This window comes from Scardinius erythrophthalmus (genome assembly GCF_964197995.2).
Source record: "Scardinius erythrophthalmus genome assembly, chromosome: 5".
Taxonomy (NCBI): Eukaryota; Metazoa; Chordata; class Actinopteri; order Cypriniformes; family Leuciscidae; genus Scardinius; species Scardinius erythrophthalmus.
The window spans coordinates 27,225,456-27,239,336 of record NC_138225.1 but is presented as its reverse complement, the minus strand read 5'-3'; the positions used below and the strand labels follow the sequence as shown (position 1 = coordinate 27,239,336).

General features: G+C 38.2%; 2 protein-coding genes across 6 annotated transcripts in view; one reads left to right on the top strand and one right to left on the bottom strand.

Moving 5' to 3' along the window:
* The first annotated feature begins 366 nt into the window (after window positions 1-366).
* On the top strand, window positions 367-7,164 carry paqr3a (progestin and adipoQ receptor family member IIIa). Of its 5 annotated transcripts, XM_081366461.1 has the most exons (9): window positions 538-716; window positions 874-1,018; window positions 2,110-2,331; window positions 2,517-2,679; window positions 3,326-3,481; window positions 5,289-5,486; window positions 5,724-5,814; window positions 6,007-6,038; window positions 6,130-7,164. In XM_081366461.1, exons 3-9 carry the CDS (start codon window positions 2,144-2,146, stop codon window positions 6,205-6,207), a joined length of 906 nt encoding a protein of 301 aa, XP_081222587.1. In that variant the 5' UTR covers window positions 538-716; window positions 874-1,018; window positions 2,110-2,143; the 3' UTR covers window positions 6,208-7,164. The 5 variants fall into 5 exon arrangements, with proteins under 5 accessions (XP_081222583.1, XP_081222586.1, XP_081222584.1 ...); XM_081366457.1 differs by having other exon boundaries at window positions 367-716; window positions 6,007-7,164; XM_081366460.1 differs by having other exon boundaries at window positions 445-1,018.
* Window positions 7,165-7,236: 72 nt separating this feature from the next.
* Window positions 7,237-13,881, bottom strand: part of bmp2k (BMP2 inducible kinase) — a 44,866-nt gene continuing 38,221 nt past the window's right edge. The window contains exon 16 of the mRNA XM_081366456.1: window positions 7,237-9,865. Within this exon, the coding sequence (XP_081222582.1) occupies window positions 8,490-9,865 (1,376 nt within the window). The 3' untranslated portion in view covers window positions 7,237-8,489. The remainder of the gene's footprint in view (window positions 9,866-13,881) is intronic.

Genomic DNA, 13,881 nt, shown 5'->3' with positions numbered 1-13,881 from the left:
AACTCAAACATGCATTTTAGTCTGGGACTTTTTTTTAGCTTAAGCCTTGTCTGTGAAACCGGGGGTAAAAATTATGAAATTATGACTTAAAAATCAATGACATAAAAAGAAGAAATGATGACAAACTAGTTGAAATTATGACTAAGAAATTCATAATTACAACACCAAAAAAGTCAAAATTATGACTTAAATTTAAATTCTGACCCCAAAAAATATATAATTATGACATAAAAAGGCCATGACAAAACTAAGTCGAAATTATGCTCTGTTGCTGAAAGGGTGGATTTGCTGCAGTCAGGCAAATTGTCTTGGCAGTGCTGTTGACAGCCTGTTTTAGAGTGAAGTGCTGAAAGGTGAATTAGGAGTGCTAATGAAGAACACACTCCCACTTGAGGAGGTAATTATCTTGGGTGTAATAGCTGAGGGAAGATTTAGTGTGATTCTAGCCCCAGAGGAGTATCACACAAGATTACACCTGAGATGTTTATGAAAAAGAGAAAGTCTTCTTCAAAACGTGTTGACAGCAGTCTGCCACCTACAGGTCTCAATTCAGTCGACGAAATACGAATGCTATTGTGGCTGGTGGTATTTTCAATGGATAAACACTTCCAATAAACATTCAGCAGGAAGGAATCATTTCGGAAGAGACGATTCAATTCATAGAGAATTGATCAACAGAGAACAAAGAACAGAGTGTGACAAAGCTTTCTTAGTTTGTAAGGTCAAATAGGAAAAAATTACAATTTTATTAAAATGTAAATGATTATAAAATGTTATTATATTGAATGTGAGATCATTGATAAAAATAATCATTGGATAGAAGACGGATTTATGCCTGAGGTTACATGCGACATGAAATAATCTCTTTATTAGCCTGTTAGCAGCTAGCGACAGACGGTACAACTTCCTGCTGCTCTCACCGGGCTAACATGAGTCTGGACGTGGGGTATTAATGTTACCCATGAGACTTATAGACACAAACGCGGATTCTTCGATGCAGATATTTATCTGATCAATGGTAAGTTTAGGATTAAGCGAACACTTTAATCTGTTTCTGAAATAAACCCACTATACAGTAGATGTGATTAGCATTTAGCCGTTTACCCATTTAGACAGCAGGCTACTGTGAATTTGATAGCTAATTTAGTGATAAAGGTAATTATGGCTAGTTAAGGTATTGATTTTATTGAAGTAAATAGTTTGATAGCTCAGCAGGTTTATACGCTGTTTGTATCTTTAAGTATTTTGCCATACGCGTTGGCAACTTGTTGGACAGTGACGTCTGTTTCTGCAGCTCGATTTTCTTCGTTTCATGTTATTTGACTAACGTTATAGTTTTCGTTCTAAATAAGGTGTGACATTTGTATTATATACATACAGTCCTGATGCTTTGTTTTTCAAACAGTGTAGCCATGAATACGAGCAGTAACGTTACTCGCGCAGGACAAAACCCCACAATTTTTCCTTGCTATTGCCTTTTAAAATATTAACTTTTAAATGAATCAGAAATAAATCACTACAATGTTCTTTCTTTACACAAATGTATTATTACATCACATTTTATTTTGTTAGTCAGTGTCATGCGGTGTTATTTTAGTATTATATACTTTTATATTTGGTGTATTTAGAAAATATTTTGAATTGTTCAATTTTTATATTTTTGAGGTTTTAGTGCTATATTGTTTACATTTTAGTACTTTTGTTTTGAGCTTTTGTCATTTTTTATTTATTTATTTTCTTTTATAGCTTTATTTCAATTTCAGTTTTATTTTTCTGTTAATTTTAGTACTTTAGCTTATTTTATTTCAGTTAGTTGCCAAGGCAGCATTTCTAAGTTGGCTTTATTTCAATTAATGAAAACCATTTTTAATAATGTTAGTTAATAATAACAACACTGCTATTATGGCATTACATTATCATTCACTACCCCTAAAACCGTCTGCCCTCAGATCATAGCTCAATACTTCACGAAATAAATAATGAAACGCTACTAAAACACAATTAAAACTATGATATTTTATACAATTCCACTACACAGCTGTCCACTTTTTGTCAACATTGTCAGATATTTATGGAAACATATATCCATTCAATTTTGTGTGTCTGTAGGACTTTGAGTGTGAGACTGGGTGACATTATCATCATGCCGTCAGCGAAGGTGCTGAAGAATGCCCAGTACATTGAACTGGGCAGTTACCAGTACTGGCCTGTTCTGGTGCCCAGAGGAATCCGCCTGTACACTTACGAGCAGGTGCCAGGATTCCTACGGGAAAATCCTTATATCACTGATGGCTACAGAGCCTATCTGACCTCTAGACTGTGCATTAAAAGGTATGTGCGTGTCTTATATGTATCCACTGTGTATTTATGCAGAGTGTATTTCTTCAATAGCAATATTTTTGCGTAATTTTAATTATGTAATATAGATGCATTGCTCAACCTCTTGAGAGAATAACATGACCTTAGCTATTGGAAGAAATGGTAATATAGACGCCTGTTATCTCTATGTTTTGTAGCCTTTTCATTCTGTCCAATGAGACAGTAAACATCTGGAGTCATCTGTTGGGGTTCTTCCTGTTCTTCACGCTGGGAGTTTATGACTTGTTGGCGGTGTTGCCGATGTTAGGAGCTTCCAGAGAAGACTATGTCATCTACTCCATAGGTCTCTTCTGCTTCCAGGTATGTCCATGCTGTTGCATCATGCCATCACAATATCATGTTTAGGTAATTCAAAAGGAGAAAAAAAACCTAAGCAGTTCAGAGGTGAATTTAATAGTCTCTGTATAAACTTGAATAGTTAAAACAGTAGTTAGCAGTGGATAAAGTGTTTCAGTTTTTTGGCATGACAAACAAATTGTCTCTAACCATGGTTGCTTGTTTGGATCAGCTCCATCCTTTTCAATAAAAACTGATCTTAGATCAGCACTCTCAATCAAATAGTCTTCATATGATCCTTGGACTGTTGAAGGCCTTTGATAGCAGGCTTTCCACATTCACTGTTGCCAAGGATTAGAGTTAAAACTTATGATTTTATCACCTAAACCCAGTCCCGCCTAATTCTAGATCCGTTATCGGCTGCTCTAGTGCCATCGTAATAGACAAAAATGGCAGCTTCTATCCTTGGCAGCTATTCTCTAAAGCATCAGGATTAGGCAAAGTGCCTCTACACCACCCTTGCATATTCTCTCATGAAGACATAATTATAGCATCTTTGTTTGGCTGTATAGGTTCATCATGTGAGTTTGAGCTTTTGTATTGTGATTTCAATCTGCATATATGGCCTACAAAATCATCTGTATCTGAATACTTCACATCTTCTGCTTAGGTGTGCATGCTGTGTTCTGTGGGCTTTCACCTATTCTGCTGCCACCGATCCGAAAAAAACACCCGCCGATGGATGGCGCTTGACTACGCCGGGATCTCCATCGGAATCATAGGCTGTTACATTCCAGGAGTGTTCTATGCATTCTACTGCAATAACGTACGTGCTGCTCCAGTCAAATGCTATCTGATCATTCACATAATTGCCCTCTGGTAAACAATATAGGTTACCTGTGTGCAGGTACAATCAGTTGAAAGTCCAAAGTATAGGAACGCGGAAAATTAAGTATACCCGGGCCTTAAGAAATCCTTTATACCTTCCTCAGTCAGAATACTAAATAAGTGAGTGTAATAGAATTTTTTAGGATGTATTTTTGCGTTGTCTAATAATGCTATAGACTTGCGATTCTGTTGCCTACTTAGTGCTTACTGATGAAAAAGTCAATGTGTTCTAGCCGTTGTGTATGTGTTGTGTATGGTCATTGGTCAGTGTGTATGTTAGTGCCATTAGTCAAGACAAATTTCCCTTTGGGCAAAATAAAGTGAACTGAAGTGAACTTGGGGAGGTGAAGGTGGCACTGGACGTAGGCTTCCCATAACTTCATAAATGAAGTAAGTGTTTATTGGTGGAGTCGGATCCAAGTAGGACACATAGGGTTCCATAAGAATGGCATGGAGAGTCTCTACACTGTGCGATCGACGGTCATGCCCAATGTGGACAAGGGTAGATTAATTAGGTGGCTTGAGGTGCATCGTCTCACTGTGGTCTCTAGCAGATGGTTGGCCTGCTTTTTTTCTGGGCATATGTTACCTGTGCAACAGATACAGAGCAAGAGTTCACCTATACCTGGGGAAAACAGTCTGGTGTGTGTGTGTGCCTTGTGAATACTACATGGAGAGACTGTTTATATGTGTTTAGTAAAGACCATTATTCTATTGGAGTGCACATTAACATTTACTCCTTTAGATGATGCTTTTATACAGAGTCACTCACCCGAAAAGGACCCTTGTCATCATTTACTCACACCCATGCCGTTCTAAACATATGACTTTCTCTTTCCTTCAAAAGAAGATATTTTAAAGAAGATTGGAATTCAAACAACATCGGACCCCACTGACTTTTATTATACAAACAAAAACATTTTTCAAAATATCTTCTTTTGTGTTCCACAGAAGAGAGTCAGATAGATTTGGAACAACATGAGGGTGAGTAAATGAACTATTCCTTTAAAAACGAGGAATAGTATGAACGATTTAATAAGAAAGTTGGAAGTGCACACACTGAGAGCTGTCGCATGTTGACTTTTCCCGTGAGATTACTGTAACACTGATAGAGTATCTTTGATTATGTTGTACGATAGTTTATTCCTCCCTTCCTGTTAGTTTGCACAATGGACCCCCTGTGGAGCGGCTTTGTACTGCCCGTATAAAAACGACGAGGTGCTGCTTGGCGTGAAATCTTCTTTGTTTCAAGATTTTGGTGCAGTTTTCTGAAAGCTTGGATCTTGGATATCCTGAGCAAGCTGATTGCTCTCGTCCCCTCTACTCCCACTTGCTGTTTGCCGAGCACCAGCGCTTTTGGCCACGCTGCTCCACATGGTTCTCCCCACATATTGGAAGTGCTGGCTTATTGTGCCCCAGAATGCGGCAGAAATCTGCTCCAGCTCAAAGCAGATGGCCGTGTTCGTGGACCCACTCCGTCACTCCTGTTCCCCACCATATGACATTCACACGTGGGTGAGCCATCTCCACTCTCCCCCTGCCAAGTGTTTAGCTTTGCTTTTTGGATGACTACTCAATCAGCCAAGCGCCCCAAGAGAAAGAGAGACTGATTTCTCCATTGCTTTTTTTTTTTGCACCGTTTTTTTTTTTTGTGTGTGTGTGTGTATGTGTGTGTTGTGCACATTAAGATGACTTTTGTGTGTTTGGTTCATGTTGTTTTGTCTGGTTTTTGTTTCTATGTGCAGTACTGGCGGCAGGTGTACCTGGTAACCGTTCTGGCCATGATGCTGGCAGTGTTCTTTGCCCAGATACACCCTCATTACTTGACCAAGAAGTGGCACAAGCTTCGCTCTGTTATATTCTGTGCTGTAGCGGGATACGGCCTAATCCCTACCTTTCATTGGATCTGGCTCAGTGGGGGTTTCAGCTCAGACATAGTCCAGGTAAGAGTCCTCACAGCAGGTTAATATTATTATTAAATGTATAGAACATTTCCCCCATTTGTTTTTATATTATTCATTCATGAATAACAGCTGTAATAATAGGCTAATTATAATATATATATATATATATATATAAAATCATTAAATGTATGTTTGCCAGACTAATTTTTTCCCATTTACCCATTTTTTCATATATAAATACACCTACCAAAATTTTTTCATTTTTTTTTTTTTTAGGAATTTATTCCCAGAGTGCTGATAATGTATGTACTTGCTGTAGCTGCTATCATCTTCTACATGTCCAAAATTCCAGAGCGTTATTTTCCAGGTACTGTAAAATTTCATATTTCTAATTTTTTCAGCTTTCATGAAAGCAGGGCTGTGTCTCACTTGTCAAATGTAAAAGAAAGAAGTTGTTCAGAGTGATGGACTAAACCAAAGACCACACCTGCCTTAATTAATCGAGAACCAACCTCAGACGAGGTAATTAATGGTTTGATGCTATTTTTGTAATCTGTAGGTCAGCTGAACTACTTGGGCTCCAGCCATCAGGTCTGGCACATACTGGTGGTGCTCATGTTCTACTGGTGGCATCAGTCTGCACTTTTCATAACCAGTTACCGTCACTCTCACCCTTGCCCAGACTACCATCTTCATTCCTAGAAGAATGTGGGATCGGGGGAACACCACTGAAGATGGCTGTATTTTAAATGATCTTTAAGCTTGAACACATTCAGTGTTTATTAAATATGAGTGCGTGGTGTATGGATTTGTATGTTTGACTGTGAGCTATTTTGACATTTTTTATACATTTTGTTTAAGTGCCTAGATGTTTCAGTCTAAATAGAAATAAATAGGCACTTGATAAGGTAAGCAGTGTTAGGCACTTTTAAAAATCAAGGTGAAGCACCATTTTACAGCATCTGCATGCGTGGGCTTCTACATCTACAAATGTACTTGAGTTCTGTGGGGCAAAGCATTCAGTATTATGTCTGCCCAATAGTATTTGTTGTTTACTGTTTGTATTTGAACCTGAAATTCAACGATTCACAAGCTTAATAGTTTCACATTTTGATTTGTTTTTGAGTTTGTGTGAATTTTTAAATAAATGTATACAAGTCTAAATGAGACTTTGTTATATGGTCTTGTTTACAACATTGGATAAACCAAAGAGATTTGTTCCATATTGAAATAAGCAAAGGTCTTAAAATGGTGAAAATGATATTTTGCAGGTTGCCGCACAGCATTGCCATGTTGTAAATACATGCATCAGGATTATTTGTATCGATGTAGGCTGATGACTTTTTATTTAACTGTTTAGTTTATCATTACTAATTTAAAAATTCTCTCTTGCAATTAATGCATTTAACACTACTCTGTATATTGCATTTCAGTGGTTTGTAATCTCAGTTGATCAAGTCACTATAATTAAAATAGTTACATGGTTTCAGTACATTTTCTGCCTTACAACAGTGAACTGTACAGCCATGCAATTGTGTTTGTTTTTTAACCATAGAACAATGTGTCTTCAGTGCTTAATGGTAGGGTGACGTGGTGTTTTTCATGATGCTGCACAATGTAACACTTTTAACTTCATTTTTTTTACCACATTGGTAACATGTTGGGATATGCATTTCTACAGTACAGCTGAATAAACTTTCACTTTGTTTTTTTTCAACTGAAGTTGTAATGACAGTTATTTTAATGACGTTGTCTGAGTGAGAAAAAAAAACAACAAAAACACATGGACTCGTGATCTCCAAAAGAAGCTTTTATTGCATTGTTAGAGTGTAGTACTATGTAAGAAAAAAAAAAAAGAGAACAAATCTTGCATTGTTTGAAAATAAAATGCTGTTTTTGGTCTTGAAATGTTCCAACTGCAGACATTCAATAACATTGTAAATGTATCTAAATGGCCCTTTTAAATTCAGTTAAATTGTGATACCCTTCATGCGTCATACCTTTGGTGACAAATTGAATTTCAATATTTGCTTCAAACAAATGACTGGTATATAAATACACGAAACTGCTTTTAGCACATTCTTTTCCCTTTCTATGAGAGCTCTAATTGTTCATGATTGTAGGTTACCGGTGAGTACATACAGACGGAGTGGAACATCTGATTATTGATAACCAAAGAAGTTAGGTTTAGCTTGGGGAATTATTTCTACAAAATCATAATTAATACAAACAACGACAGTTATAACAATATTGTCCAATAAACTGCAACTTCTCTGGTGTGGTCAATTTATAAAAGAGGGAAAAAACTATTAAGTCCCTTTTACTGTATGAAGACAGGACATTGTCACAATGTAAGAATTTAAAACACTGAATGCACATAAAAATTTCAAAGAAAATATGCATAAAATTGTCTATGTGAAACACTTTAAAATGGAGAATGCCTACACTCAGATTATTCCATTGACACAAACCGGCTACAGCCATTGTGCATTTGAGGTACTGTTAAGCAGGGCGGGGAATACCCAGATAAGGCTTCATGGTGTTCATGTTGGTAGATTGGAGTTTTACCAACTCAGTGGTCAACAATGGAGTACAAACTTGATCAAAATGCTGTACTAAATTGGCATTTTTTCCTCTTAATCCTATTCAAATGAAGGATTTACACCCATCTCCAATGTTTTTTTTTTTTTCTTTATTTTACTGAGCTCAGAGCGCTTATTGTAATGCAGCATAGAAGGCTTTCTAGCACACAAAGGCAAAAGAATATGCTTCAAAATCCTCAATAAACCACAGGTTTAAGACCCCAAAAGTAAAAGAGGTGTTATAATGGTCCAGTTAGGTATTAAAACTCTTGAAAAACTACAAAAGTTGAATTTTATCTAATTTAAAGGCCTGCGTCCCAATGGGCTTGCACATACATAGAAATCACAGCACAAAGCTGCCATCCGTTAAAGACATTTCAAAGGCTGCTAGGACTTTGCATAATGTAGCAGTGTGTGTGTATCATTTCTGTGTGTGTGTGTGTGCTGGAAGACAAGACATTCACTGCTTTGAGGGGAAAGGTGCTGCTCCGAAAGGGTCGAGATCCATTTGTGGGGTTTGCGGAGCTCCGCTTTGGACCACCATTTCTGTGAAGGGTACAGCTCCAAAGTCATCGATCTTATTTCCGTCAAACACACTGTGCAGGGAGCTGGTCCTCTGCCTGCCATTGGTGGAGTTCATCTCACTTTTGCTGTCTCCCAAGCTCTGGTGTCGAGTGCCATCTTGCGGATGAAAAGGCTTGGCTCCAAACGGATCCAACAAGACCTCCTCTGGGGGCAGCGCAGCTCCTTTTTCCATCACCTCACCCAGGGAAATACTGATGTTCTCTTTGGAGTCTGACGCGCTGAGGAACTCGTTGCTGCTCTGCGAGTCCCGTCTGCCTACCTTCTTGTGCCTTCGCACCCGCTCGGGGGTACGGAAACTGGGCTTGTTGCTCTTCCTGCCGCCAGTGGGTGTGCTATGGTGCCGCTTCCCATTGCTGCCACTGGCCTCTTGCTTGGTGCGCCTCTGACGTGAGGAGAGTTTTTGAAGGCTGCGTTGCTTCTGCCTCTGTTGGGGACTAGATGCTTCATCGAAAAGTGTTTGGCCAAAAACGTCGTCCTGGTTACCGGAGGTGTGTATTTCGTGGCCGGGCTGGAAAGGCGAGAATCCGAATACATCCACGCTTTCTGGAGAAATGGGTGGCGTCTGGCCGCTGGGTCCATCGCCACTCCTGCTGGACCTGGATAGGTTTCTGTTGAAAGGAGCTTTGGTGAATACGTCAATATCTTCCGCAGCGTTCTCCTGGCTCACCTGCCTAAAAGGGGCTTTGGCAAAAATATCTACGTTCTCTGGTGACACTCTGGGCTGACCACTGCCAACAAAAGGAACAGCACCAAACACATCCACAATGCTCGCGGCAGGCATGGCGACACTTGGCGAATTGGGAGGGGTGATCACACTGGCACCAGATTCAGCTTTCACAGTTCCCGGAGGAAAAACCGCAGCCTTCTCCTTTGACGGCACAAGTTTCGCTGTCCTAGACTCACAATCTGAGTCTGAGCTGTGTTTGTCTTCCTCTTCCTCTATCTCTTCCTCAGAGTCCATGAGCAACGGTCTCTGACCCAGGTTCTCAGGTTCGGTGTCTTCGTGTTCACTGTTGAGACCTTCCTCCTCTTCCACCTCCTCGTCTTCGCTACTTTTGGGAGAGGGCGGGTCGGACTCAAAATCACTGTCCGATTCCTCACCTGCTTTCTGAGGCAGTGAACTAGTGGAGCTACTTTTTTTTGTCGTTTTGTGTTCCTTGACCGATGGCAGGGTTGCATCTTGCATGGCTGGAACAGCCACAGCAACACTGGGCTTCTCAACTGGATGCTCCGCTGTCAGCACACCAGCTCCTGCTTAATGAACACACAAAGTTGACAGTGAATGTCTAATGTACACAGCATGTACATTTAATATGCTCTCAGCCTATACTGTAGATCTCACATAGAAAATGCACATACTTTATTCCACCCTTACAGAGAAGCGTCACATAAAATCACTGAGAGCTTTTAAAAGAAAGAGACCTACAAGCCTACAGCAGAAGGTTTAAATATAACAATAAATTAAATGGTTGAACAAAAGTGTTTTTTGTTAAAAGCTGACACTAAGAGAACATTTTTTATTAAAAACTGAAAAGTAACTGGTAAAACTGAAATATATACGTAAGAGATAATGTATAGAGGCGGTCGTTATAGCGAATAACAACCCCGACAGGCTGAACAGGACCCCGACGTGAAACCTCGAAGGGCATTAACCCGCTTATACCATGGTCACTTACGAAAGAAAGAAATATTTAATCAATTAATAATACTTTAATGTGTTTTAGAGTAAAAATCGTGAGGGTTTTTATTTATTAAGTCGAGCGCACTATTTAATATCTCCCGTATACAGGCGTTGCCAAGCAACGTGACCACAGCGACCCGACCGCAGCAGTTGATCAGTGAGTTTGAGCCAGCGCAATCATTTAGAACTGTCATCAGGCAAATTGACGGGACGCCTTTCCTAGGTGTACATTATCACTTTTTAATGGACACCCTGCAGCCAATCAGAATCAAGTATTCACCCAGACCATGGTATAACAAGAAATAACAGACCGCATTCTACATTAGAATTCAACCAAGCCAAGTAATACATTTTCATAACTCCAAAAATGGTAATGTATATTACAAAACTGGAAATCTATTACACAATGTATCAAGCATGCCACTAGATAGCAATAACACTAAACCAGTGCATTCAATATGACAGCTTTAAAAAATACAAAAACCTTAAATAAAAAATAAAGTGAAACTAGAAGACTTTAAACTGACAATGATAGAAGGAAAAATTAGAACTAATAGCAATTGAAAAGACAAACAAAAATTAATTCTAAACTATATCAACCCTGTCCAAAAAAAAAAAAAAAAAACTAAAACAAAACAAGAGACATCATTGTAATTTTATTCTGATGTTTTATATCATTTGTGTGTGAAGTAATTTTACAATTACAAATTTTAGGACAAAGCTAATTTCAGCTACTTTGATTTAAAAATGGAGTTGAAAAACTATTACATTTAATCGCAAATCTGTACTTCTACTGCAGTCTCGCCTGACGCAGTGTTCAGTGCTCCAAAGATAAATTACCCTCAGGCAAGATTTTGGACATTTTTGATTCTTATTTGGTAAAAAAAAACAAAAAAAAAAACATTGAAACTGATTGTCCGAGACATTGAAACTAAAATTACTTGTTTTTAGTTTATTTTAGACTATTTATTACTTGTTCCTCATGTAATTAGTTTAAGCTGGTATATCTTACTACAGTGCATCACAATATTTGTCAACATGTATAATTATTGAGATATTTGTCTAATTTCAAAAGACTGAATTTCTCAACATGCTTAGACATTGCCATCCTCCCCCTGCTGAGCAGGCAGAGCTGCGGATCTGTTATCATCAAATCCATCCAAACTGGCAGAGCAAGACTCAGAATTAGCCAAACCCAGTTCTATGTATATGAAGTCCAGAAATATATAAATAAATCTAAGTTAAATAACTAATTAAATAACAACAACTACTTCTACTACAATTATTATAGTTACTAGTGGCTGGGGGAAGGGGTAAAGAGAAGCGCAAGAACAGCATGGGAGGAAAAAAATTGTGGTGATTTTCGAAGAAATCTGAAGCTTAGAAGAAAAAATAAACAAGCAGACTGTTTAGGCTGTCCGGATTACAACACATCTAATCACGCCTACCTCCTGGAATACAACAATCCACAGCACAGCATAATGGAACATCCTTAATCATATAAGAAGATCGTAACCAGAAGAAGAATATTGAGTGTTCTTTTCCAGGCCCATGCGATTACACGCTGATGACAGCTCAAGTAAAAACGGCCAGAGCAAGTAATATCTAAGCATGTGGATGTCCAGACCTCTCCCTGCTTTGCTTGAATCAGGAACATAATGGAAATGTCATATGAAAGCCACATATCCATCCAGTGGATTACCCAGACCTCCCTTCATCCAGCTCAGCAGATGCTAAGCTGATTGTCTTTTTGTCTTCTCAATATATGCAAACGATTTGCAGACACAGTTGGATATGCTTCAATAGTTCATTGTCTCTTACCTCATTATGTCCAAATGCCTCTGTTGTACATGCAACTTTACCAGGCAATCACAATATCTGAATTGAGTTCATAAAGAGATATTGTTTATTCTATTGTTTAAGAGCCATTTTAATGTTTCCCCCACCGATGACCAGTTAACTGCTTAGTCAAGATTTAAGGGATAAAGCTTACAAATCAACAGGACAGCCACAGCACATAATTGGTCTTAAACATAATCATAAGTTTAGCATATATTAGACTTGAGGACGTTTTCAAAATCAAATTTAAAACGAGGTACTCCAATAGGGTCCCATTCAACCATTGTTCCAAAAAGGCTCCAGTGCATGCAAGCTTTGTTTTACCGTGTTAAGGGGGGGTTGTGAAGTCTTGCAAACAGATTCATTATTCATAGTCCAAGGGAGTATTGTAAATGTTCTTAACACATTTTATATTAAAGCCCCCTTGAGGTAAAAATCAAGTTTTTAATGTTGTTTATATGTCTATGTGGTGTTTTTAATTTGATTTAAGACAAACCATGCGCAAAATCAAGTCAACACCGTTGCTGAGTATTTTTTCTTTAAAACTGCAGTGGGAAAAAAAGACAGTTTTAAAAAACGCGGTTTGAAATCGCTGGCGTTTCTTACGTCAGAAACTACCTTGTAACCATTCACGTCAACGTGAGGGCGGGCTTTATCATCTCAAGAGAAGCAAGGTTATCCCGGTATATTTTTCTGTTGATATGAATAATTGGGTACATTTAGCAATATGGCGGGTGAATTATGATGTTATGATGAATGCCTTTCTCCACTGATGCAAGTTGTTCAAAGTAGGAATGCTGATTTTTAAAAGGCAGGCTGAGATGGCGAACAGGAACATGGTTTGTGTAACATTAACAACACATTATTAGCAGTTTGATAACGTAGTTAATCAAACCATTAATCAAACCATTAATCATATTAATTACAGTTATGAGTTCGACGTTGTAGAGAGCGATACATAAAACGCATTACCATTCTGATACATCGATTTGTAGACGAGCCTGTATGAGTGAGTGGAGGCGAGGCTCATTTTCATTTGCGTAATGGAACGCGCATACTAAATGAAGCAAGGGTGTAGAGTTACATTCAATCTATTTTAAGGAATGAACACTTTTTTTCCACAGGAAAAATCATTTAAATGTGTCATTTTGGTGATCAAAGATGAGTTTTAAGGGATATAATTATTGACTACAGGGGACTTTAAATTATATATAATTTATATTTATGTACATTTAAATGTTAGCATTAAAATTGAAATTAAAACCTGCGATTTGCTGGAGATACTGTTGACCCCCCAAAAGTGTAATGTTGCTGTTTGAGCATAAACATCTGCAGTTACAATGCTCAAAGTTCAAAGCAAAGGGAGATATTTGCTTTTAAAGAAATCGTTTTTTAAGGAATACAACAAACGGCTGGTAGGGACTACACGACATTCCTTCTGGGTTAGTGACATCACCAACACCAAAAATGTACATAAACCCCACAAGCTCTTGAAGCTCCGCCCTCTGTGCTGGGAGCAGCAGCTCATTTGCATTTAAAGGAACAGACGCAAAAAAGGTGTGTTTTTGCTCACTCTCAAAAAGTGACAACTTTGACATGCTATATAAAAAATATCTGGAAGGTATTTTGAGCTAAAACTTCACATACACACTCTGGGGACATCAAAGACTTTATCCCTTATATATCAAATTTAATATGAAAAAGGTCTTAACATTATGCTTTTCCAAAGTAAAAAATGAAACCGATC

Bases quoted from the DNA above. Each gene is read 5' to 3' on its own strand.
- paqr3a (XM_081366457.1), top strand. From the start codon at position 2,144: ATGCCGTCAGCGAAGGTGCTGAAGAATGCCCAGTACATTGAACTGGGC. The intron at 3,482-5,288 runs GTACGTGCTGCT...TTCTATGTGCAG, and splicing joins ATGCATTCTACTGCAATAAC to TACTGGCGGCAGGTGTACCT. The intron at 5,815-6,006 runs GTACTGTAAAAT...TGTAATCTGTAG, and splicing joins TCCAGAGCGTTATTTTCCAG to GTCAGCTGAACTACTTGGGC.